General features: G+C 35.3%; 1 protein-coding gene and 1 long non-coding RNA gene across 4 annotated transcripts in view; one reads left to right on the top strand and one right to left on the bottom strand.

The window, feature by feature from the left end:
- The first annotated feature begins 264 nt into the window (after nt 1-264).
- The window catches only part of LOC148594630 (uncharacterized), a 76,301-nt gene continuing 54,605 nt past the window's right edge, over nt 265-21,960 (top strand). The window contains exons 1-2 of the long non-coding RNA XR_015913392.1: nt 265-288; nt 16,696-16,710. This is a non-coding gene — a long non-coding RNA (uncharacterized LOC148594630). The remainder of the gene's footprint in view (nt 289-16,695; nt 16,711-21,960) is intronic.
- The window catches only part of CDH10 (cadherin 10), an 81,362-nt gene continuing 63,293 nt past the window's right edge, over nt 3,892-21,960 (bottom strand). For 2 of the 3 annotated variants that reach the window (XM_088525028.1, XM_010227276.2), the window contains exons 6-12: nt 20,395-20,582; nt 17,693-17,946; nt 14,674-14,810; nt 12,954-13,075; nt 6,940-7,048; nt 5,826-6,077; nt 3,892-4,969 (exon numbers count right to left, since the gene is read on the bottom strand). In XM_088525028.1, coding sequence (XP_088381154.1) covers nt 4,476-4,969; nt 5,826-6,077; nt 6,940-7,048; nt 12,954-13,075; nt 14,674-14,810; nt 17,693-17,946; nt 20,395-20,582 — 1,556 coding nt within the window. In that variant the 3' untranslated portion in view covers nt 3,892-4,475. Of the gene's footprint in view, nt 4,970-5,825; nt 6,078-6,939; nt 7,049-12,953; nt 13,076-14,673; nt 14,811-17,688; nt 17,947-20,394; nt 20,583-21,960 lie in introns of those variants that run through there. The other variant, XM_088525029.1, reaches the window with a different exon arrangement.

The raw sequence follows: 21,960 nt of genomic DNA, 5'->3' as shown, positions 1-21,960 counted from the left end.
TCTGGACATAATAGATATCACTGCTATGAGTAAATGAAGTTGTTTTAGCTTGAACATCTGTCTGCACTTCTTGCAGTGAACAAATTACTGTTGAGTGATTTCCTGCTGTTCAAATGAGTGTGATAAAAATAGTGTTTGAATGCTTCCAGTAACTTTTGAAGTCAGATGTGTAGTTTGTTCATTTGAACAAAAGTAAGGAATCATACTCTTTTATGATATGCTCATGTCGTATATATGTAACTGACTCCCAAAAAGTTAATTGTTTTTTTTTTTTTTTCTCTCTTTCAGGTAGCCATTGATGGGGGCAAAAAAAAGTTTCTGGATTTTTGTTTTTGTTGTTTGTTTTGTCCACTTATGTCTCAGCCTGAGCAGCCTTTAATAGCTTTTTTTTTTTTCCTAGTTCCTTCAGTAGTTATAGGAAGAGGTTTGTAGAAGAATAAAGTAGCAGGTTTTTTTAATTGTCTCTCTCAACTTTGCATAACAGGTAGCATAAGAGGCTGTTCAAAAATGATCATGGGATTATCAGATTCAATAGCAATCTGATCACAGCAGGACAAGAAGAAGGAACAGAGGGTAATCTCTTGATAGTTTGTAAGGAATGATAAATGATGATGTTACTGATAAGTTGTTTGACTTTGGCCAACATTGTTTTTCAGACATGTTAATATTGCATGCCGCTGAAGGATAAAACATGGAAATATCTGTTTGGAGTGATACAGAAAAGGGAGAGACTCGCAACATGGTATGGTTGATTTGTCTTGTGACAGTAGTTGGGTAAAAAAAAATTTGCATGATCAGAGCATAACAACTGATGGCGATCTGTTAATGCAATTAATTAAAACGCTGAGAATTTTGATGGTTGAGGTATGTTTTAAATTCTGTAAGTTTTGAGTTTTCTCGGTCAGTTCTTACCACCAACCCTTTCCCTGAAGACCCTACAAAATAGTATTGGTCTACCATGTTATTGCTCACGTTATCAGTTTGTACACATATGATTGTTCACACAGACCTCTTTTCTCATGAATATTCTTTTTTTTGTTTGCTTATTATTTTCTGATACTTGTGGTAATGGACTGCAAGAACTCACAATCTTCTGAGGCTCCATTGGTTGCAATACCTGCAATTATATTTCTGAATTTCTTTTCTTGTAGGTCCACACGAAATACACTATTAATGTATTTTTACTTTGTTGCATTTGGTCTTTCAGCATTTTTATTACAAGAACATATAGAAAATTCATTTAGGCTAAACAATATCAGGGCTTTTTACATTGCTGCTTTGTATTTTACATGGTTCAGATGAGCATGTACTATTAAAGAAGGAGGCATCTTGTTTTAAATATTCTCCACTGAACATCCTCCAGTTCCTCACCTTACAAGAATGTAGGAAATCACTGGGGAAAATGCCCTTGATTCCTTTCTTCTCCCCTCATGACATCTGAATGTGTGACTCTTTTACTATACTATATACTATAGGGTCTACACTAGCTTTCAATTGCTCTGACTCATTTGTAGCATTTGGGAGCATGGACAGCACCTAGTTTGAGAACTAGGTATGTATTCTGTGGTGGCCTAAAATATTAAGGAGGAGATTCAGTCGCTTGAATGATCCCATTCCTAAAAATGGATGAGATGCGCCAATGAATCACTGGCTTCTTACTTCTTATTATGATTTGTCTGCATGTTCCTCTTTCACTAGGCTAAGGTCAGGTTTACTGAAATGTTTGTACAGTAAATTTGATTTTTTTCCCTTTATTAAAAGGCATTGGGAAATAAAACTCCATGCATATGACAAGTGGTAAAAGACATTTTCATTTATACTATTATATGGTAATTTTAGTAGTATTTATATATTCTCATGTATTATGTGTACTGCTATTTTATTTAATAATACATACAGGATTAAATTGCAATACTTGATTCAGATTATTCTCAACTATTATAAAGTAACTTCCTTGAACGTAGTGATAAAGAAACATTTCCACATACTTAATCTTCAGAAATAAGTACTGTAATGCAAATGAAAAGAATATAATCTTATTTGATACTAACTAATATGCTTAAAAAGTTGGGAAGAAATGTGTATTTTTCATGTTTGCAAACAAAACATTGAGATTCTTGTTAATTTATGCAAGAGTGTTGGCTGAATGTGTTTAAACAAAATTTTGGTCTAGAAAAGGGGTGTCAAACAGCTGTATTATATCCTGTTTTATTTCCTGTCTATACTCACGAAACAATGTGGTGAGTCACTGATATCAATACTGCTGCAGATAGAAAGCAGTTTCAGAGCTTAGCCTTTCATTTGTGTATTTAAAACAACGTCTTTTGCTTGCGTTGTCTTACTATTGCTCTTCCAACCATCCAGTAAAAAATGGAATATTTTTTACACCTGGAATGGTTGTTTGTGTCTACTTTTGGATAAAGGAAGATTTATTTAGTTTCTTCTTTCTCCTTTGTTCTTGGTATAATTGAGTGTTTTGTCCTTTTAAAAGAATTCTGTCAAAATGTATAAATATTGTGATTACAGTGTTGCAACAGTTTGATAATAAACTCTAATCTTAGCGGACTGAGAAAGAAGAAAAAAATGTAGAACCATTTTACCACATAGTCATAAAAAGCTGTATGACCTACAATACTTTTGCATAACTTTATAATGCTGATTATCCAAGATGTTTCTTAATATTCTCTGAGTTATTTTCTATTAGAAAATGGCAAAATTCTTTAGCTAATGAAGTTATTACTGAATGTGGTGAGGAAAAATCCATAATCTTCAAAGTTTCTTAATGGATCAAATATTTTAACCTGATATGAAGTCAATAAAAATGTGCTCTTCATTGCACCCAAGTAACTTGCATAATGCCTCTCTATTTAGCTTTCAACTTCACTTACTTTAATCACCCCATTAAGGAGAAGAAATGTCTGATGCAATAAGAATGCAGCATTTCACTTTTCAAAGGACTAATATATTTTCAATATCTGTTGATTTTATGCCAGTAAGAAGCTAAGAGAGAGGGAGAAGGGAGGGATTATCCTTCAGATATATTTCTTCTCCAGGAAATAAGTGAATACCTCATTACATCCTGCTTTTCCTCTGAAATTATTTCATCTCTGAAATGTTTGAAATCCCAGAGTGCTTGTTTAAAAAACAGACTTGTGTAATCTAAAGACTGTGGGAAGAAATACACATCTCAAAATGTCTTGGGATAACTGCTTTGTTTGATGATTGCTAGACTGTGATTTCTGTTACAGTTGACTAGTTTATCAGCTTTTTTTTTTTTTTTTTTTTTTTCTCCCCAGAGTCTCAGAAAACAGAGTAAATTGAGGGATGGGACAGTATAACAGACACTTGGCCTTTCACCTGGCTGCTTGAAAGGAAAATACCTTTAAATGGTTAGGTTGATGCTGCACAATAGTGTGCAGTTTTGCTTTTGGTAAAGGGTTATACTTCAAAATGGTTCTTTAAAGATATTTTTATGCTTTGTCCAATGTAGTTACAGATTCAAAAGGGAAGGCTGTAGAAGGAATTATTTTTTGACTTTTTAAAATTAATTTTTCATGATTTGATGGGTTGGTTGTACCAGCATTTTTTTCTGAATTATAGTTCAACAAAATAATTGCTTGTCTTTCTAGAGTAATATATTCTTCATTCAGCTCAAAACTAAAACAAATTCTTGCTCAAACATTAAGACTTTTGGAAGTAGCACTTTTGAGCAAGCAAGTAGATGTACAAGTTAATCCTCTCCCCATGAGCACAGGCACTTCAGACTGGGTTAAAAGCATGCAGTATACTGCTGCATAAAAGTATTAGCAGCTGGCTATGCTCTCGTTGGAGAAATGTCTTGCTCTCTTCAAGCCTGGGATCAGTGGCCACAATAGGCAGGCAAGCATCAACATAGTTGTAAAAACTGGTTTATTTCTTAAAAATAAATACAAAAATATAAATATAAAACATTGGCAGATAGAATTTGATGAAATGAAGTTGCACAAACTTTTTTTTTTGTTTTTAAACCAGCTGCATATTACACTTATTAACACCACGTGTACATTTGTTTGAATTTTCATGTACAGAACAGGACATACTGGGTTTTTTCTTCTTTGCCTTCTTAAAAGCGGCACTTGCAAAGGGCAGAACGTGTACTTAACAGAAGCGGCTTGTACACGAGGTTGCTTAAGGGAGTATGACCCTGTTCAAATTTCTGAAGGTAAGATATTGTTTGTTTTACTAAAGTGGACAACACTGAATTTCCATAGCTTTGGCTCTTGGAAGGTGATTAAATAAAATGCTGTATATATTCCAAGTGAGCATCCTAATAGAAAGAATGAATGACATTAATGGAAAAACTGAAAACAATTTCAAAAGGAAACCATTGTGCTGAGTGGCAGGAAAATTTTCCTGAATGTTAAATACTGTTGAGTGCAGAAGGTGTCTGTAAAATTACTTCCGCTCAAAGGAACCAAAATGTAGCCTACTGCGGGTTAAGAAGCGTCTTTGTCACTTTCTCCTCCACCGTACATCTCAGCGAGCTTATTGAACCGAGGCCCCCACTCCCGGAGATAATCATAGTTTTGGTCCCCTTCGGTGGTCCCCGACTCCAGTGAGCTCAAGGATTCAGCTATAGAATCGTTGCCTTCGTAGGCGTAGGTTGCAAGTGAGTCGTACGGCGGCGCAGAGGGGTCAGTGTCATGCTCTTTTAGCCTTTGGTTAATGAAATCTCGGACATCTGTGTTGTCTGGTGCTGAAGGAGTCCTCCGCGGTACAAATAACGTTTCGGGGATAATATCTCGTCGAAGCTTCTTATCTTCGATAGCTGCAGGATTCCTCAGTGTGCCAATATCAAAGGCTTGGGTGTCTTCCTCTCCACCGCCTTCATCGTTATAACTCACAATGTTGTCTCTGATGTCCTCTTTAGACAGGATCAAAGGCTCCTTCTTGCGTTGCCTCTTCAGAGCTGCAAACAGCACCACTATGACTTAGAGAGAGAAAGAACAGGTGAAGATCTCAATTTAATATTTTCTTAGTAGCAAGTCCATCAGATAGAAGAGCATTATTTCAAGTACTTTTCACAAATTCTTTTCTATCTGATAAATGGATAACTATCCCTGTCTGTATTACAATAGCACAGTAAAGGCCATATCAAAATGTGCTATTTTGCACACACATTGTGTATGTTGCCTTATTGAACCACAAGCTTTTCTACATGATCCTCCCGTAACTTTGGTTAGCTTTAAAATATCCAGGTCTATTTTGAAGATCCTTTACCTCTGCTGATTTCAAAGCATGCTGTTCAAGCTGTATTTGAAGTGAATTACAGTTCATTCAGTGATTCTGAAAATCACAAAATGGAAGCTTTATAAAATGTAAAACGTTTCTGATAACAGCGGAGAAAACTCTGGATATATAGTGCTTTAGTATAGTAAGGTTATTAAATTGGCATATTTTCTCTGAAATATGTACTGAATGTTGATTTCTTGATAGCTATATGTTAAAAAAAAGAAATTATTTGCTAAAAAGAAATAAGACAGGAAAGTAATTTTTATTATGCTATTCCTCCTCTCTGATCCTCTTTTCAAAAAGAACTTAATGTAAGAACAATGATGAGCTGCTGGTTGCACGTTGATAACAGGCTGGGATACGAATTCTCATAAAAAATCACAAAAGTTTTTTTGGTTTTGCACTTTTTAAAAAATTACCATGGAATTCTTCTTGCAAATCCTCTCATAATTAATTTTACCAACCTGCATAGTTTTGTAAAATGACTCAAACTTGATGCATAAGTCACATGGAGAAAGATGCTTTTTTTTTTTTTTTTTTCAATTGTCTCTTACCCAGCAGGATGAGGATGCAGAGGAGGATGGCAATGAGCGCCCCTGTGCTGAGGCCTGCGGGAAGGAGCAGGGCCTCAGCGTTGCAGGACTGCATGTTGCCCCGGCTGTCGCAGGCGCACACGCGAATGGTCAGCGTGCCTGTGCTGCTCTGGATCGGGTAGTCGTTGTCCGATATCACCACAGGTAGAAGGTAAGTACTTATTTCATGTCGACTAAAGCCATTCCTCCTTGTCAAAATTCTGGCTGTGTTATCTAGGTTGATTAAAATATACTCTGGTATAGAATATGAATTTAAAGTGCATATCACATCTAACACATACAAACTACTTGTTTCTTTTTCATCACTGACAGTGTTTTGAAAGTGGCCACTCCTGATATCATAGTGGTACCTCTCTTTCCTAATGACATTCATATTTGATCAGAAAGCTATCTATGAATTTTTATGAACATCCAGCTTTCTCTTCTGTGCCTCTGCAACACCTTTGAACGTGAGTTGAAAAGAGGATTTCCCAAAGCTTAACATATTTTATAGATTACTGCATGGAGTGTGTCACACAATTCTATTCCATGGCTTAGAGCCCTGAAATAAAGTGACCAACAGAGGAAAAAGAGCCTTTCACTTTCACACTGTTCAACAAGCAATCTGCTTTGAAAGATTCTTTCTATGGATCATCTGTGATAATACTCAGAGGAATGCTATCTATAAACTCAGTATGAGATTTTTCTGCACCAAAACACTTTCAACATAATGTAGACAATGAATTATATACCGCAGCACATCATAGAGCAGAATTTTTGTTGGAAAATTGTCTCAGGAATTCAGGAGATTGTTGTTAAAAATGCACAGTTCTGAGAGAGCTTACTAAATTGTATTTGTAGCACCCAAAGTTTAGTTGTCTGCACTATGCTTCTCACACAGGTAAAAGTACATCTGTGCATGTAATTTCCACAAAAATTCAGTTAAAATTATTTTTGTTATCATCATTATAGGTTTCAGCTGTCTTAAAGTTTTTCTGAATGTTTAAAGATATTAAAAGCAAACTCACAATTTTTCAGGAACTTTTTTCAACTAGTAAACATTAAACTACTTTCTCGGGCTAAGCAGGTATTTTACCTTCATTATCCTGAACAGTGAAGTTTGGGTTAACAGCAGCTAAACTGAAGAAAAATTTTTGTCCACCAAGAGGGTCATCTTTGTCTACTGCACTTATAGTCTGGATAAGCTGCAAGAAGGAAAAAAAAAATTACATGTAGGTATTTGAAACAGCTATCTCGTTACTTCTGGAAGATCTAAACTGCTGAGAAAGTTTCATATCCAAACTGCATACATGTTGATTTAATAATGAAATTACATGTAATTTGGCACTACTACCCTGTGGCATACTCGTTAAATTCTGTTTGTTTTTCCTCTTCCAGTTCTTCTAAAGTTAGCCATTTCTCTTCATAGTACAGCTTTTGTCAAGACCAATCATCCTTCACATCAACAACTGCAATGTACTCTTGTTTACCTTAGAAAATGCCTAATTAACCCCCCACATCTCTCTTTGTCCATCCAGAGTGCAGCAACTAATTTCTTCAGGAGGGGAGATTTAGTTTTAATTATAGCAGCTTGCTTGCTTTCTCAGCCAGACAGCTGTCTTTCTATAAACTTGTTTTCTCATGTAAACACATGATATAATAACCACCAACAACCCAGATAATCATAGAATCATAGAATCATAGAATGCTTAGGGTTGGAAGGGACCTCTAGAGATCATCTAGTCCAACCCCCCTGCATACGCAGGGACACCTAAAGCACGTGGCACAGGACTGCATCCAAGCGGGTTTTGAAGATCTCCAGAGAAGGAGACTCCACAACCTCTCTGGGCAGCCTGTTCCAGTGCTCTGTCACCCTCACTGTTAAGAAATTTTTCCTTAAGTTCCTATGGAATTTTTGATGTTTCAGTTTCCGGCCATTTCCTCTAGTCCTATCAGTGGCCACCACTGAAAAGAGACCATAATGCATGCACAGGATATTGTTTTTGTGTAAAGAAATATTTATTTTCTGGATCTATTACATTCTTGTTTGCTGTATGGCATAAGAAAGAAAGCATGCCATCATTGAACTTCCTTGCACCTTACTTGCTGAAGAGAATGCTCTAATACTCGACAATTCTTGCCATATAGGAACTTTTCCTCATTTCTTGATTTTTGAGGTCTTCACTTAAAGATTTTCAAATGTGCTGCCAGTGAGAACTAATTTCAGTATTCAGACCAACATTCCAGGCATTTGTATTGCAATGAGGAAGGCATTATGTTGCAGCATAGTGGCATAAGCAAACAAATAACGAGTCCAAATTAGTTGCAGGTCTAGTGTCTCCAGAGATTCCTGTTGCAGCTCTGTCCAAAAGCAAAATGACCAAATATGTCCCCAGCAAGAAATATACTATTTTTTTCCTCACCTTCTCCAGGCAATGCTGCTAGGGTTGCTGCAGCCTCTTATTAAATGGAGTGAGCCAGGCATTTACATCAACGAAAGACTATCAAGTTCTACGCCAACTGACAAATCTGAAAGTGTAGTGTCTGAGTATCATGCCTCTTCTCTGGTACAGGACTGTTTGCCCTGTGAATGCTCTCTTGGCACTTCAGTGCCAAAATGTAAGCATAGTATCACTGACACCAAGCTGCTTGGTTATGTTGAGGAAAAAAGGCCCAAATTAGTCCATATCCTTTGCTCATCATGCCCTTGATGAGGTTCCATACTTCATATATTGATCTTTTAAGGGCACAAGATTACCTTACAAGGCCAGTGATGGACTGCCTCTCTGCATCTGTACTTCTACTCCCATCTTTTCCTGTATACATTTCTGACCCTCACTGGTACCATGAAATAGGATTCCCTTCTTCACAGAACTTCTCCTCATGCAGAGGCTAACTCCCTGACTTTTCACTGGCTGATGACACTCAGCATATGGTGTCAAAATGACTATTCAGTGGCATCATAGGGTTGAGTGATAGGTCTATGGCTTTCCTGCTTACACTTTCCAGTTTAGGCCTTTCAGAATTTTTATGATGTAGTAGAGTTGCTGCCCATTCTTGATGGGAAGAGAATGATTCCTGTCATAGTTTGATTAATAGCCTTTATTATCCAGTGTCTTGCCCTCTCCTAAGACTTGTGAGTCTCAGGTATAGAGACTCCTTGCCAGTTTTCTGCAAAAAGAAGGAGACAAAAGAACACATTTTTGTGACAGGAGGCCTCAGAGACTGAATGCTGTAACTCCACATTCCTTCACTTCTACTTCATGAAGTATTTTGAACCACCTTGTTCTTTTTGTATGAGTTTTAAAGGATAAGATTGCTGACTTGCAATCAACGATAGTAAGTCTCTTTGCTCTTTGAAGGGCATATGGAAATCATATAGACTGTTTATACTTTGCACCTAGGAGAAAGCAGGCCTTCCTCTCTTGCCACTGGATCTTGCAATCTGCTTGGTCAATTGAAAGGGGCAAGCACAAATAGGACTTTGGTTGTTACAGTTCACCTGTTAAGTGTCTTGTCTTCACGTCATTGTGTGTGGCTTCTGTCTGTTCCTCTGTCTTGCTCTCATCATCATTCAGGGCAGAACTGGTCTTTCCTATATTGGCATCTTATTACATACTGCATTGTGATCTTTGTGTCACCAAGCTCAGATCTTTAGTTCAGTTAACTCTTCTGCAAATTCTGTTATCAAGAGAATCATGTGAAAAGCCGCAAGAAATGTTAGTGTCACAAGTTGAAAACAAAATTTTTTTATAAAATACCCAGGTGTACTTGTTTGAAGAGAAGAGGCATAATTCGCCATTTTGGATTTACATATAATAACATTTTGTATTTGCATGTTCAAGGCCATGATGACTTTGGAAGTAAGTTCTCCATTTAAGTAAGAGACTGGTTTGTGTTTCTTGTTTTTTACAATGCTTATTTTCGTTTGTAATGAAGTTGAATCACCATTATTTGTTTGATTCATGAAAGATCAGGTTCACCGTTAGAGTCAAAAGCTTCCATTTGACTTGTCCAATGATCTTTTCTATTTCATCAAACTTCTGATAACAGATGCAGCCCATTTTTGCCATAAAAGGATTCCTTTTGTTTTGTTTTGTTTTTGAACTTCCTCAATCTATGATCACTGACCATAGTCTTTGCTGAAATGTCAAAAAACTATATCACTCACCACTAAATAAGATTTCTGGTGCTTTAAGGGATATCTTCATATGTAGCTTCACACAGTCTGTACTTATGACAGTTATGTCTCACCAAGATGTCATTTCCTAGAGCAAGATTTCAGATGTACCTTTCATGCATTCACATATGCAGGGAAAGAAAAACATGTTGCTTATGAATGTCCATCACAAGGAATACTTTCTTCACCAGGTTGGGAACTCATGTGTCTGAAGATCTATGGCATTTGGAAGGAACAGCCATATCTTGTCAACCTTTTGAAGTGCTGCATGGTTTTCTGCCCTCATTCAGTCAGCCCAGTAGTTAGGGAAAATTTATACAAACTGGATGTCCATGGGATTGGGTCAGTACAAGTTACTGGGACTTGATGAGATGTACCTGTGTATACTGAGGGAGCTGGCTAATATCACTGTGAGGTTACCCTCTAAGGCTTTGGAGTTCAGGAGAGGTTCCTGTGAAATGGAAGAAACCAAATATCACTCCTGTCTTCAAGAAGGACAAAAAGGAGAATTTGAAGTCAGCCTCACCTTGATCCCTTGAAAGGTGATGGAGTGACTGTATAAGTAGCTGTGGTAACTGTATTTCACAAGATTTCCATTCTGGGCAAGATGCTAGGTAAGCACGTGGAGTACTTTTACCAAGTCTTGTTTCATTCTTGAAGGTTTAGGGACTGATTAAGTCTTCAGTATAATAGTTTTTAGTCATTGTTTGCCTGACTCTGAAACCTTTGGGCAGTAATTGATGGCAAGGTAACTAGTTACAATTGAGAGACTGTGTAAATCCACTTGAAGAAAAAAAGACTTGCTGGGCACAACTGTTCATTTGTAGTCAACATATACATTTGTCTCTCAGCAGCCTTTTTCCTCTGCCAGTGACTTCCACTATAAATCTACCTTTGAGAAGAATTGAAATGGCAAAGAGTAAGCTCTGCTTTTGAGGTCAGCTGATGACTACTGGCCATTATTACACTGTAAATGTAGCCAATGCATCTTAAAGAATGTCTGTTACTGCTGAGGCGCACTTCTGTTATTTCCCAGTAAAACTGAACATTTGGAATCATTAAAGTGTCAATTCTGTTTCTTAAATTTATTTTTACTATTTTGTACTACTGTTTTTAAATACAATTAAAGAAGCCTTAGTACCTATACACAAAAAATCTGTACTAATGTTTCATTTGAAAATTCTACTTAATAGTAAGACACACTTTGAAGGAGAAAGTAAATGTAGAAAAGTTCTAATATGCCCTCTGCCTTTCCCCAAAGAATTGATACAGTATACCTGAATTTAATAAGCTGAATGACAGAATAGCAGAAAGTAGGAGTTTATATGCCTGCTGAAGGTTGTTATAAATATTACTCCAAAAATGAATCTACAAAGTCTTATTTTCATTGGAAATTTTATTAAATGATTACTTATAGCCTTTATAGTTACTGCAGCTATGTGTATAATTATAAAACGTACTGACACAAAATAGGATTAATCACGTAAGGGGCTCATACATTATGATTTATATTTGTGTTTATGCAACATATGCAACACTCACACTAAGTTATTTAATGTTGGAGCTGTGATGAGGTCCCAACCTCCTTAGTAACCCACTGCTTCAGTCAGTGTCCAATAAGTGACTGGTTATTCCCTCTTCATACAGTTTGACTCCCATGTGTGTGGGGGGAGAGTGGAAGGATATTTTTGGGGGAGGGGAGGTGGGGAGGGATAGGGAAGGTGTGTTGTTTTATGCTTAACAAAACAAACAGAATTTGAAAGCATCATCTTACATTTTTGCATTCTATTCCCTGTTGTCCTTAATACAGTAACTGTATTAATATCAAATGGCTTACTCCTCATATAGCTTCAGTGTTATTTTACCCTTAAAATAATCAACCAGGGGATACTCCATTTTATCCACAGTATATAGCTTCTAGCTTGCTAGCAGTGGTACAAACAAACAATAATGACTTCTGGCATGCCAGGGATATTAATCTCAAAACAGACAGAATGTAATGGCCCAGGGCTAGTTAAAGAGAATTGTTAGCCACTAGATATTAATAAATGGTTGGAAAAATGCTTTGTATTTATTTAACAAATACAGGGCTCAATTGTTTTTACAGTAAGTCCTCATAGTATTACCTACTGCTTAAGTAAATGGTCATTTTTTCTAAGATACAGTATATAAGTTTTATCTGAAAGATATAAAAACAAAGATAAAATCACAATTAAGGGGTCAGAGAATATCAAGAAGTAGTATAAATATATCTATTAAAAATAAAATGAAATTGCTAAAAATGCAACAGCAAGAAATTTAGTTTCTAAGTAAATGATTTCTTTTCCAATAGAAATAATTCAGCTACCTATAAGGAGTAACTCAGATATACATATTTTAAAATGGCATTGAAAGAGCTATAATAAGGCAAAGAGAACTGTGTAATATAAAAACACTGACAGTATTCTCTAAAGTTAATGAACCTGAACAGACTCAGATTTTTTTTCTTTTCAATTTTTTGTGGGATAATCCAAGACAAAACTCACAATTGTGTAAAAACAGATGATAAAGATGTAGATGTCTATAATCACCATCAACATGGATTGAAAATACTGCTGAGTTCTGCCAATGAGATGCCTTGATAATATAATTCAAAATTTTTAGTAGTTGTTTATAACATTATGCTTTCTTAGGAAAGACCGTGTCTCTTGAACATACATAGGTAGGATTTAACAAAAGCACAGGGTCAGATAAAGTAAATCACACACTAGTAGTGCTCTAAAATATTGATATTTCCCATCAGCCTGTTCTTCAGAACAAGGTGTTGTTTCCATTTTCAGCATTTTAAAAGGTGTTTCAGACATAATTGCCCCTAGGCAACACACAAGAATGACCTACAGTTGAGTGCCATAGCAAACCTGGATAGCAGGAAGTGTTTTACAAGGGCATACCTGTCCAGCTCTAGCGTTTTCACACACAAAGGTATCGTAGAATACAGCAAACTGTGGGGCATTGTCATTAACGTCCAAAATTCTCACATAGACAGGAACACGAGTAGTGTCTTTGGGGTTGTCTGGCAACAAAAAAAAAGATAAATATAGTGAATGTATTTTCTCATTTAAAATATATTGTTTTCTTCAAACTTAACCAACAGCAGTCCTTCAAGATTTGCTATGAAACAAGTCAAAATTTTGCACATGTAACTGCTAATGAGCTATACACATGTAATATATGAAAAATATGTCCATTAGTATAATGATAAATTTGATTATTTGGTGAGCTCTGGAGTATCATTCTGCTGTAAAATTTTGATTTTTAATTTTAAAATGATCTGTGATCAAATTTGTTTTACCCAGAAGAGACATTATTGACTTTTTGCATACATAATTCAAGATTTTTTTCAAGTCTGGTTTTCCTCGTTTTTGTTTTAATAAATTGGAGGAAATTCCACTGAACCACCGAAGCCAATAAAATGCCCCAATAAAAATCTGGTACAGAGCTGAGTAGATCAGAGTTTTTAATCTTTAAATTGTCTTTAAATTGAGTTTGAACTTAATCTCCCCCTTCCCTTCTCCAAAACTAAAATATGTCTTTGGAGAACCCTAACCACTCCAACTAGCTCCAGAATGTAAATTTTATTGAAGTATTTTGATAAGGAAACAAGTTGAATACTATGATGTAAGCAAAGATTACTAAGTTCTTTCACTATATAAACATTTCCTAAAGGATTTCTACACTAATGAACAGCAATACTAAATGCTAAGAATTGTAGTCTCCAGAGTATCAAAGAAAAAAAGAATATATAGTTATCAATGTGTGATACAATCAGCATTTGGCCTCTAATGTAGAAGACTCCCAGGCCCCGGACTGCAGAAATGGGTGCAGGAAAGCTAAGAGTAGTTAACTGGATGGACTTGATGGTTTCTGCCACATAGTTTTTGACAGCCATGTAACACCGCTGATCAGTATAGCAAAAAATGAGCATGACTCTCACTAGCTGCTCACTAGACACTTGTCCCTTAGAAAAAGAGCATTTTTTTAAAAGAATATTTGCTGCTAGAGGGCTTAACATTAAACTCAATAACGTAGTGGGTTTAAGAGGACCTCAGCTTTCTTCTTTGTACTTTTAACAAGAAAATATCTACAAAGAGCTGATTGACTAGTCCAAGAAACACTAAGCCCTAGAGAACATGTATAACATTAACTTGTAAGATATATGGATTCCAAGATCTGTAGGTATAGATACTGTAGAAAGAGATAATGAAATTGTTTCTAAAGAAATAAAGAAAACAACAAAGAAGACAAAAGCACAGATTGTATTCCCGAACTCTACTACTGCATAACAGCAAAATCATGTCATTGTTTTCAAAGGAGCAGAAGAAAACAACATTGTACCCCCTGATTAAACAAGATTACAGCAATGTTATTAATTAACAGGGTAACATTTCAGAAGTCTCTTGGATGTTAAAGGCCATTGGTGAAAGCAGGTGAGGAAATGTGCAGTGAAGAAAAGCAGTGTGGAAACAGTTACTCTCCCAGTTTCATTGCACAAAAAATCTAATAGAAAGGAGAAAGGGGGCAGAAGGGAGGATTTTTTTCTCACTTAGTCACAAATATAACTTTGCATGCTAAGGAAAACTGAAAAAGAAAAATGAGATCAAATTAGCTTACTGATCTCAGCTGCTATAACACTAAGATTATGCCATTGTGATATCTCACGGTCAAGTGGTTTGGAGGTATAGATGGATCCATTTCCAGAATGAATATTAAATATTCTGTCAAGATCAGTGTGACGATCCAGAGAAAATCTAAATACAATAAGGAAAGAAAAATTATTGTCAAAGTGACAGAAGATGGAAAAAAAAAAAAAAACGTGCATTTCTCAACATGTGAATAAGTGAGTCTTTGATGTTTTATATGTTACATTAGATAAATGCTACTTTTGATAAGATCAATACTTAGTTTCTGCAAATTCAGCTTTTAAGTTTTTGACAAAACTGTTTTGACAGTCACTCAACAGTATTTTAATAATTGTTTCTATAGTTGAAAATGCTTTTACATATGAAAATTCTCAAGATTACCTCTGTAGAATGAGGAATAATAATTGCAGGAATTCCTTGCTTAAATATGTTATAATAATGTAATATTTGATCATCTGACCTTTTATAGACATAAATGAGAATTGTAAAAAATACATCAGAATTTCAATATAATAATTAAAGAATTGTTTTAATCCGGAAAAGAAAATCCTCTTAGATGTCAATGTTCCTTAGGATTGAAGCTGACAGCTTACCTAGAGCTTTTCAAAAACTACTCGTTTATAAAGCCAAGCTGCTACACTTTAGGATATGTTAATTTATGAAAGATCAAATTAAAACAAATCGTTATAAAAACAAGTTCACTTGCAGAACTTTTCAATTTCATAACCTGCAGATATTATGTTACTACAGATGCTTTGCCTCCTCAGGCAGATCTTTGACTAACATAATACAGAAGAATGTCAAATTATGATCATCAAACTGTTCTTTCCTCCATTTTTTCTCTAATATACAATACTGTCTTCAAAGTGAGGATTGAACCTTTGATGTGTAATTCAATGTAGGATTTTGTGAAGTACAATACTGGCTCTCTAATTCTGGCAAACTGGGCCAATAAAAAATATCTGCTAGTATACTGATACACTGTGGTGGAAATAATTGTTCAACAGTTTTAATGAGCATGTCCAAAACATTTCACCTAGCATTTCACCTAGTTTGTATTTACAAGATTTATTTAAAACCAGACTGAGCCAAATGGAAAATACTCTGATAAGAAAATAGTGCTTGCGTTTTGTTTGCTCATTCCACCACTCTCAAGAAAATAAATAGGTATAAAAATCAAGCCCACACCAAATTGAATATAAATATGAAACACATGGAAAATAGAATGGCCAAAATTAAACTTCTGAAATTGCAGGAAAGATTAGCTCAAATTAGTTTTCTTGATCAGCTGGCTACAGTATCCCAGTTAGAATACAGTAAAAATCTGCTGTTTTCGGAGAAACTACGTTTAAGAATATGTGGCCTAAATGTTAAACAATCACTTTTATATCATCCTCAGAAGGTATAATGAGGAAAAAGACTCATTTTGGCAGTATTATAACCTACAGATTTTCAGTAGGCAATGATCACTTCTGTAGGGAAGGACTGTTCCATATTGCCTCATTTAAAATCCTGTATCACTTGATAATTAATCATGATTATGTTAGATAAGCATATATTTTACATCATTGTCATATCAATGCTAATGTGTCTGCAGATGCTACTGAAATTATTTGTTTCAGAAAGCATGTCCATATTAATCCAATAGCATTTAAAATCAGTTCATCAGGAAGCTGATGTTCTTTCACTTTATACGATGTTTAACTTATGTATAATTTTAATAAACAGAAACTTAATATTTAAAAGAAAAAAAAAGTTAAAAACTGAATCAATTCCATAGCCTGAAGTTGTGATTTGATTTATAAATAGAAAGGTCAACGTATGATTCAAACAGCTCTTATTTCAAAATAATATGACAACTTTAAAATAACTTAGTGTAGATGCTAGCTGTTCACTTCCAGGAGAAACACATATTATTTTGCAATTGATTTTGAAGTTGTAAGCAAAAGTGTATAGAAACCTACTGTGCATAGCTTCTTCTCTGAATTAGTAGAAGGCTGCTTTGCAAGTTGAGAGATAGAGCAAATACTGGAGAGAATAATTTGATTTATATTCTGCAAATTGTTTTGAAGTTCTTGTTTTCAAATAGATATTAAATAGAAAGCTAGATGAAATACTGCATTATAAAGAACATTACCACGTATATCTTGGATTCTTTTCCAAGTAAACTGATTTTAGGAATAATGATCCATTTAATTTTTTATTTAAAGAAATTTCTTTGTCTTTATCACTATCAGTTTACCTCACCTGAACCTTCTAGATTATTTTCTGTGATATTAACCTAAAAACCTTGAAAAGTTATACAAAATCATCTTTAGATGGCTATTCAGCGTAAATAGTAATAATCAGGAAAATATTTCATTCTGCTATAGCTCTTCCATTCGTCAAGTTGTGTCAGAAACAGCATGAGCACCAACTTTGTTCTTTTTCAGTCACGATTAAGAAAACGTAACTCCTAAAGTTGTAACTTGTCTCATGCAATTAGAATGGATAAAGATGCAGCACTATGTTATTTATAAATTCTTAGGTTTTAAAGGCTGAGTATTTTCATCTGTTAGCTTCTCTACGCAGACCAAATCGCCATAACAGAAAATGAAATTCAGTTTCAATTCCAAATCCAGTTTTACTACCCAAGACTCATAAAGAATCACATGGCAGCTGACTTCAAAGTCAGTAAACAATGTTCTTTGGCCAAAATGAATTTTTACACTGTTAGATATTAGAGATGAGACATAACCCAATTTGTACATTTCTGCCTTACCTCTTTTCAAAGTTGATGCATCATAGCAAAACAAACAAATGCAGAGCAAACTACAGTTTACTTCATTGAGTTAGATGTGATCTAGCATATCCCTACAAAGTATTAAAAATAAATAACTTTTGAACACTACTGCCTTTTTTTCTGTGCACAATAAAAATTCACATTGTATTAGTATTTTTCATAATTTCTTTAGCAAATTGAATACATTATACAGGGAATGGCATATTACCTTATAGGATTTGAAGCTGAATCAGGGTCCCGTGCCATTACTGTTCCTATTATTGTCCCCAACTCAATATCTTCATGCACCTCAAAAAGGTAAGATGATCTGCTGAAGACTGGAGGTTCATCTACATCTTCTACAGAGATTTTCACAATAGTTGTATCTTTAAAAGGTCCAAGATAATAGAATCGTGGATCCACATGAGTATTCTCAGCCTCTACTTTCAATGTGTAAAGTCTTCTTGTCTCATAGTCCAGTGGCTAAAAAGAAAGATGATGCTAAACTTTATTAAATATTACTGCATATTAATGAATGTTGATGAATAAGTGTAACTGGGCTTAGAAGTGGGCTCAGAACCTTGCCAAATCTTCTGCTAGATTAGGGCAAACCTCATACAGTCCAATTTCTCTGCAAAATAGGGTCTCTGTTCCCAATTATTAATTGAATTAAGCAAAATTATTTTCAGTGCAAATTTACCAACTGTTTGGCAAATTTTTGCTGCTGTTTCACCAGAATAAGCAAGGAAACTATTACATAGGCATTTAAAATTTTGAAATACAGACCTGAAATGCTGCAACAAGGTTCACAATTCCAACATTTCTTAGGAAACATCATAAACCATCGGGTGTTCAAGACTGCCAGAGTTTTCTTAATGTCAATCAAATTTATCTAGCCTTAAATGTCAACAGTAATTTTTTAAGGGGTTCATGTGGAGAGATTGAAGTCCTGTAGTTCTAGGGAAAACTTAAGGGCTTAGTCTCACTCATTTTCACTGCATTTCATGAATCCAACATCAGAGAATTTTTTGCAAAATAGATTTGACATTTTCGTCAGCAGTTCCTATTTAAAATGGAAGGAGGAAAGGTTCAGCGTTATAATTAGAATCCATTTGGAGCAGAAATGAAACTCCATTTCTTCATATTTTTCCAACTGTCAAAGATGAAAAGGATTAGCTAATTAATGATACTGAGGAAATGAGCAAGCTGAGAATTTACCTTTCTGACACAAAGATGACTTCATTAACTCTCCAAAATAACAAGGTGATATCAAACTAGAGTTTTTCAAAATGGGTGTTGGAACACTTGATTTTCCCCCACATATGCTCTACTTCTGTTAAGTACAAATTAATGTTGATGAAAGATGACAAAATGACAACTTAGAAATTCAAATATTTGGGAGAAAAAAGATGCAGTCCAGACAAACAATGCTTATCTCCCTCCTGCACCAATTTTTTAATAAAAAGTAGTCAGAGCCTAAGAGAGACTCTTCTTGAATATATCCAGGAAATGCAACTTTCGGTACATGAATTTGTAGAGAATTAATGACAAACTTTCTTAAGCAATTATTTATCTGTGAGAATTTGTATAGAGAAAATTCTTAAGTTCTTTTGCAGAGAAGTCTACTGAAAAGAGCAATCACAATCACACTGGCCAAGCAATAACTACAAAGTGAATATTTTTATGCACGAACAAACAGAGCATGGCACCGTATTCCTTACCGAGTATCATAGTTGTCTATGCTAAATAAATGATAAATACATTATACAACCAATATGAGAATGTATCCTTTAATTTTCACAAGTGTTCAGATTACTAATGATGCAGCAAGAAAGGTCTTTTCATAAGCATTTATGGGTGATATTTTGGAGTTGATCTGTTATTTATGAATTCTTTATGCTTTGTCCAGTTATGACGGTAGTTTTCTTTAAGACTATTGATTTAATATAATAGGAATCTGTGTGGAAAGTACAAGGCAATGAGGAAAGGAATGTCCCAGGAGAAGCCATCTCTCTGCAAGCCTTTAGGAAAAAAATATCAGAAAAAGGAAAGATATCAGGCCTCTGAACTTGGAGTTTCCCTTCCTTTCCAGATAAATTCAAATATGACTATAATGATGGAAGAATACAGAGATTAAAAATGAATTCACTCTGATATTTGCTGAAGTTATCTTTACCTTATCAAAGAATATTAAGAATTGCTGTAGAGAAATGTATTTGTATAGCAGTGTTTAAACCATTATTCTGTGCTTTGACTTGTTCAAGTTGATACCAATGATGCTTTGGGTTAAAAAGGCTGTGGGGTCTCATTAGGTCCCTCATCTTAAAAACCCAAAGGAAAGGACTAGGGGTCTTGAGCCAAGGAGGGCTTCTGGAGGGGAACTTCTCTAGGAGCAGAACTACGTTTCTCACCATGTGAGATCTTTGAAAGTCCTCCGGGAGAAGGCATAAGTAAATCTATGTCCGTAGCAAGGACACCAAACACTATACATTGCTTACGTATAAGCAACCAGCTGATGTGCTGATTTAGTTTCTGGCAATGTATTTGTGTCCTGGCATATTTGGTCATCCAAGCTGATGTTCTGAGAACCCCCTGAGTAGAGGGATCCTAAATCACTCAGTAGTGACTGAACCATGAATTCAAAATCATGGAGATGATTACAACTAACATCTTGGAATGGATCATTTTTACATATTTTATGGCCAATAATACTTTAAAACTTCACCTGCCTCTCAAAGATATCTCTGCCACCCGTTATTTTCAGGTCTGATTACAAAGAAATAATACCAATTGCACTCACAAATGTGGAACCTTTGCAAGTGTTAAGCATTTACAATTACCAATACACAAGCTAAACATTATTTTTCCAACAAACACTTGTGGCATAACAGCAACACCAAAATAATTTCAACAAATGTTAGTAATAGACACCTTTCGCACAGTTATGATGCCTTCCTGTGTGTCTTTCTGCGTCACAATATCAAACATATCTGTGCCGTCACCATCTATAATTCTGTATTCTACTTCTGCATTTTTTCCAGTGTCTGCATCTGTGGCCTTGACGCTGCCAATGGCAGTCCCAACAGGGGAGGATTCGGGAATGCGAAGGTGGATCGTATCTGTCAGCGAGACAAAGAGCTAATCAAGAGCTGCACAGTCCATTATACACTCAGTAAGTAACATTGTACTGTGGGCTATGTGGTAGCTGGTGACGTATTTATATATATATTTTGTTCTGGAGAACACGCTTTTAGTACTGAGAGAAATAGGGCAGAGAGAATCGTGCAATGGGAAAAACTTACGTACAAGAGTGGAAAAGAAATTGTAGAAAATGAGGATCGAAAAGGAACTTTACAAAATATGCAGCCTAGAAGGATCACATATTTCTAATATTCTTGCCCATGTCATTCCTGAAATACTATCAGGAAGGATTTTTTTTTTGTGATCTCTTCAGGCTTTACTCTCATTGCTACCATTTTTTCCCCTTAATGCCTAATTAGACTCTTTCTGGATAAATTTTACACATGCCAGCAGTACAAACAACAACCACAGCAACCTTCCCTTCCTTCCTCCCTCCCAGTCTCCAACTTCCTTGACAAGCAGCAGTTTAAAATCTCAACATTCAACTCAATAGTAAGACACAATATTAAATAAATTTGACACCTTAATGCAGAGAAATGCTTTTGAAAATTCACAAGCAGAGTGCAGCTGTGTCCATTAAAGAAGTTAATTCATGTTTAAATAAGACCAAAAAATATTTTCTTTTTTGTTGTGTGCTGCTTTCCATGGCTTAAGTGTATCCCTGCATTAAAGTACCACACAGCTGATACAAAACACAGGATAAAAGCTGTCATCATTTGGAAATGCTGCAATTAATTGAAATAAGTATCTTACTGTACATTTTAGTATTCTATAAACTAGCCATATGGTTAAAACAGTAAATAAGGGTAGAGATCTCTCATCTTATCTGTCAGGACTTAATAGTAGGAAAAACATTTGGGACACAATGTGCTATGAAGAATTATTAAAAAATAAAAAATAAAAATGAATACAGATGCAGCTGTCATTCAGGCTACAGCAGGCTACCAAAAAGGTAGTACATAAATTCCTGGGTACAAGATAGAAAAACAGAAAAGTACATACAGCCACAGGGAGTTAACTGTGAGTGATCATGAAGAATCAGTGGGAGAGGGCAGTGACAAGGAATCCCTGGGAGGCCTGTGGCAGCCTAATTATCTTATCAGATCCCCAGGAAAAAACGGGTGAGTCCTGTACAGATTATTGATACCTCTTAACAGAGTACAACTGAAAAAAAATCCGGCTACTATGAAATGTAAGGCTTGCCCCCAAGTTGAAGTAATTTTTCCATCCATTTCCATTGTGTTATAATTTAGAGAACCTAATTTAAAAAAATCAAAAATAAATACAAATAAATACATTCACCTATAGATTGTAAGTAAATGCTGAATTTACTAAAATTCTAAAACTGCATTTCTT

Source organism: Tinamus guttatus, unplaced genomic scaffold, assembly GCF_059628265.1.
Source record: "Tinamus guttatus ecotype Peru unplaced genomic scaffold, ASM5962826v1 Tinamus_guttatus_pri_ptg000222l, whole genome shotgun sequence".
In the NCBI taxonomy this organism is placed as follows: domain Eukaryota; kingdom Metazoa; phylum Chordata; class Aves; order Tinamiformes; family Tinamidae; genus Tinamus; species Tinamus guttatus.
The sequence above is the reverse complement of the archived record's forward strand: the minus strand, read 5'-3'. Positions and strand labels throughout refer to the sequence as shown.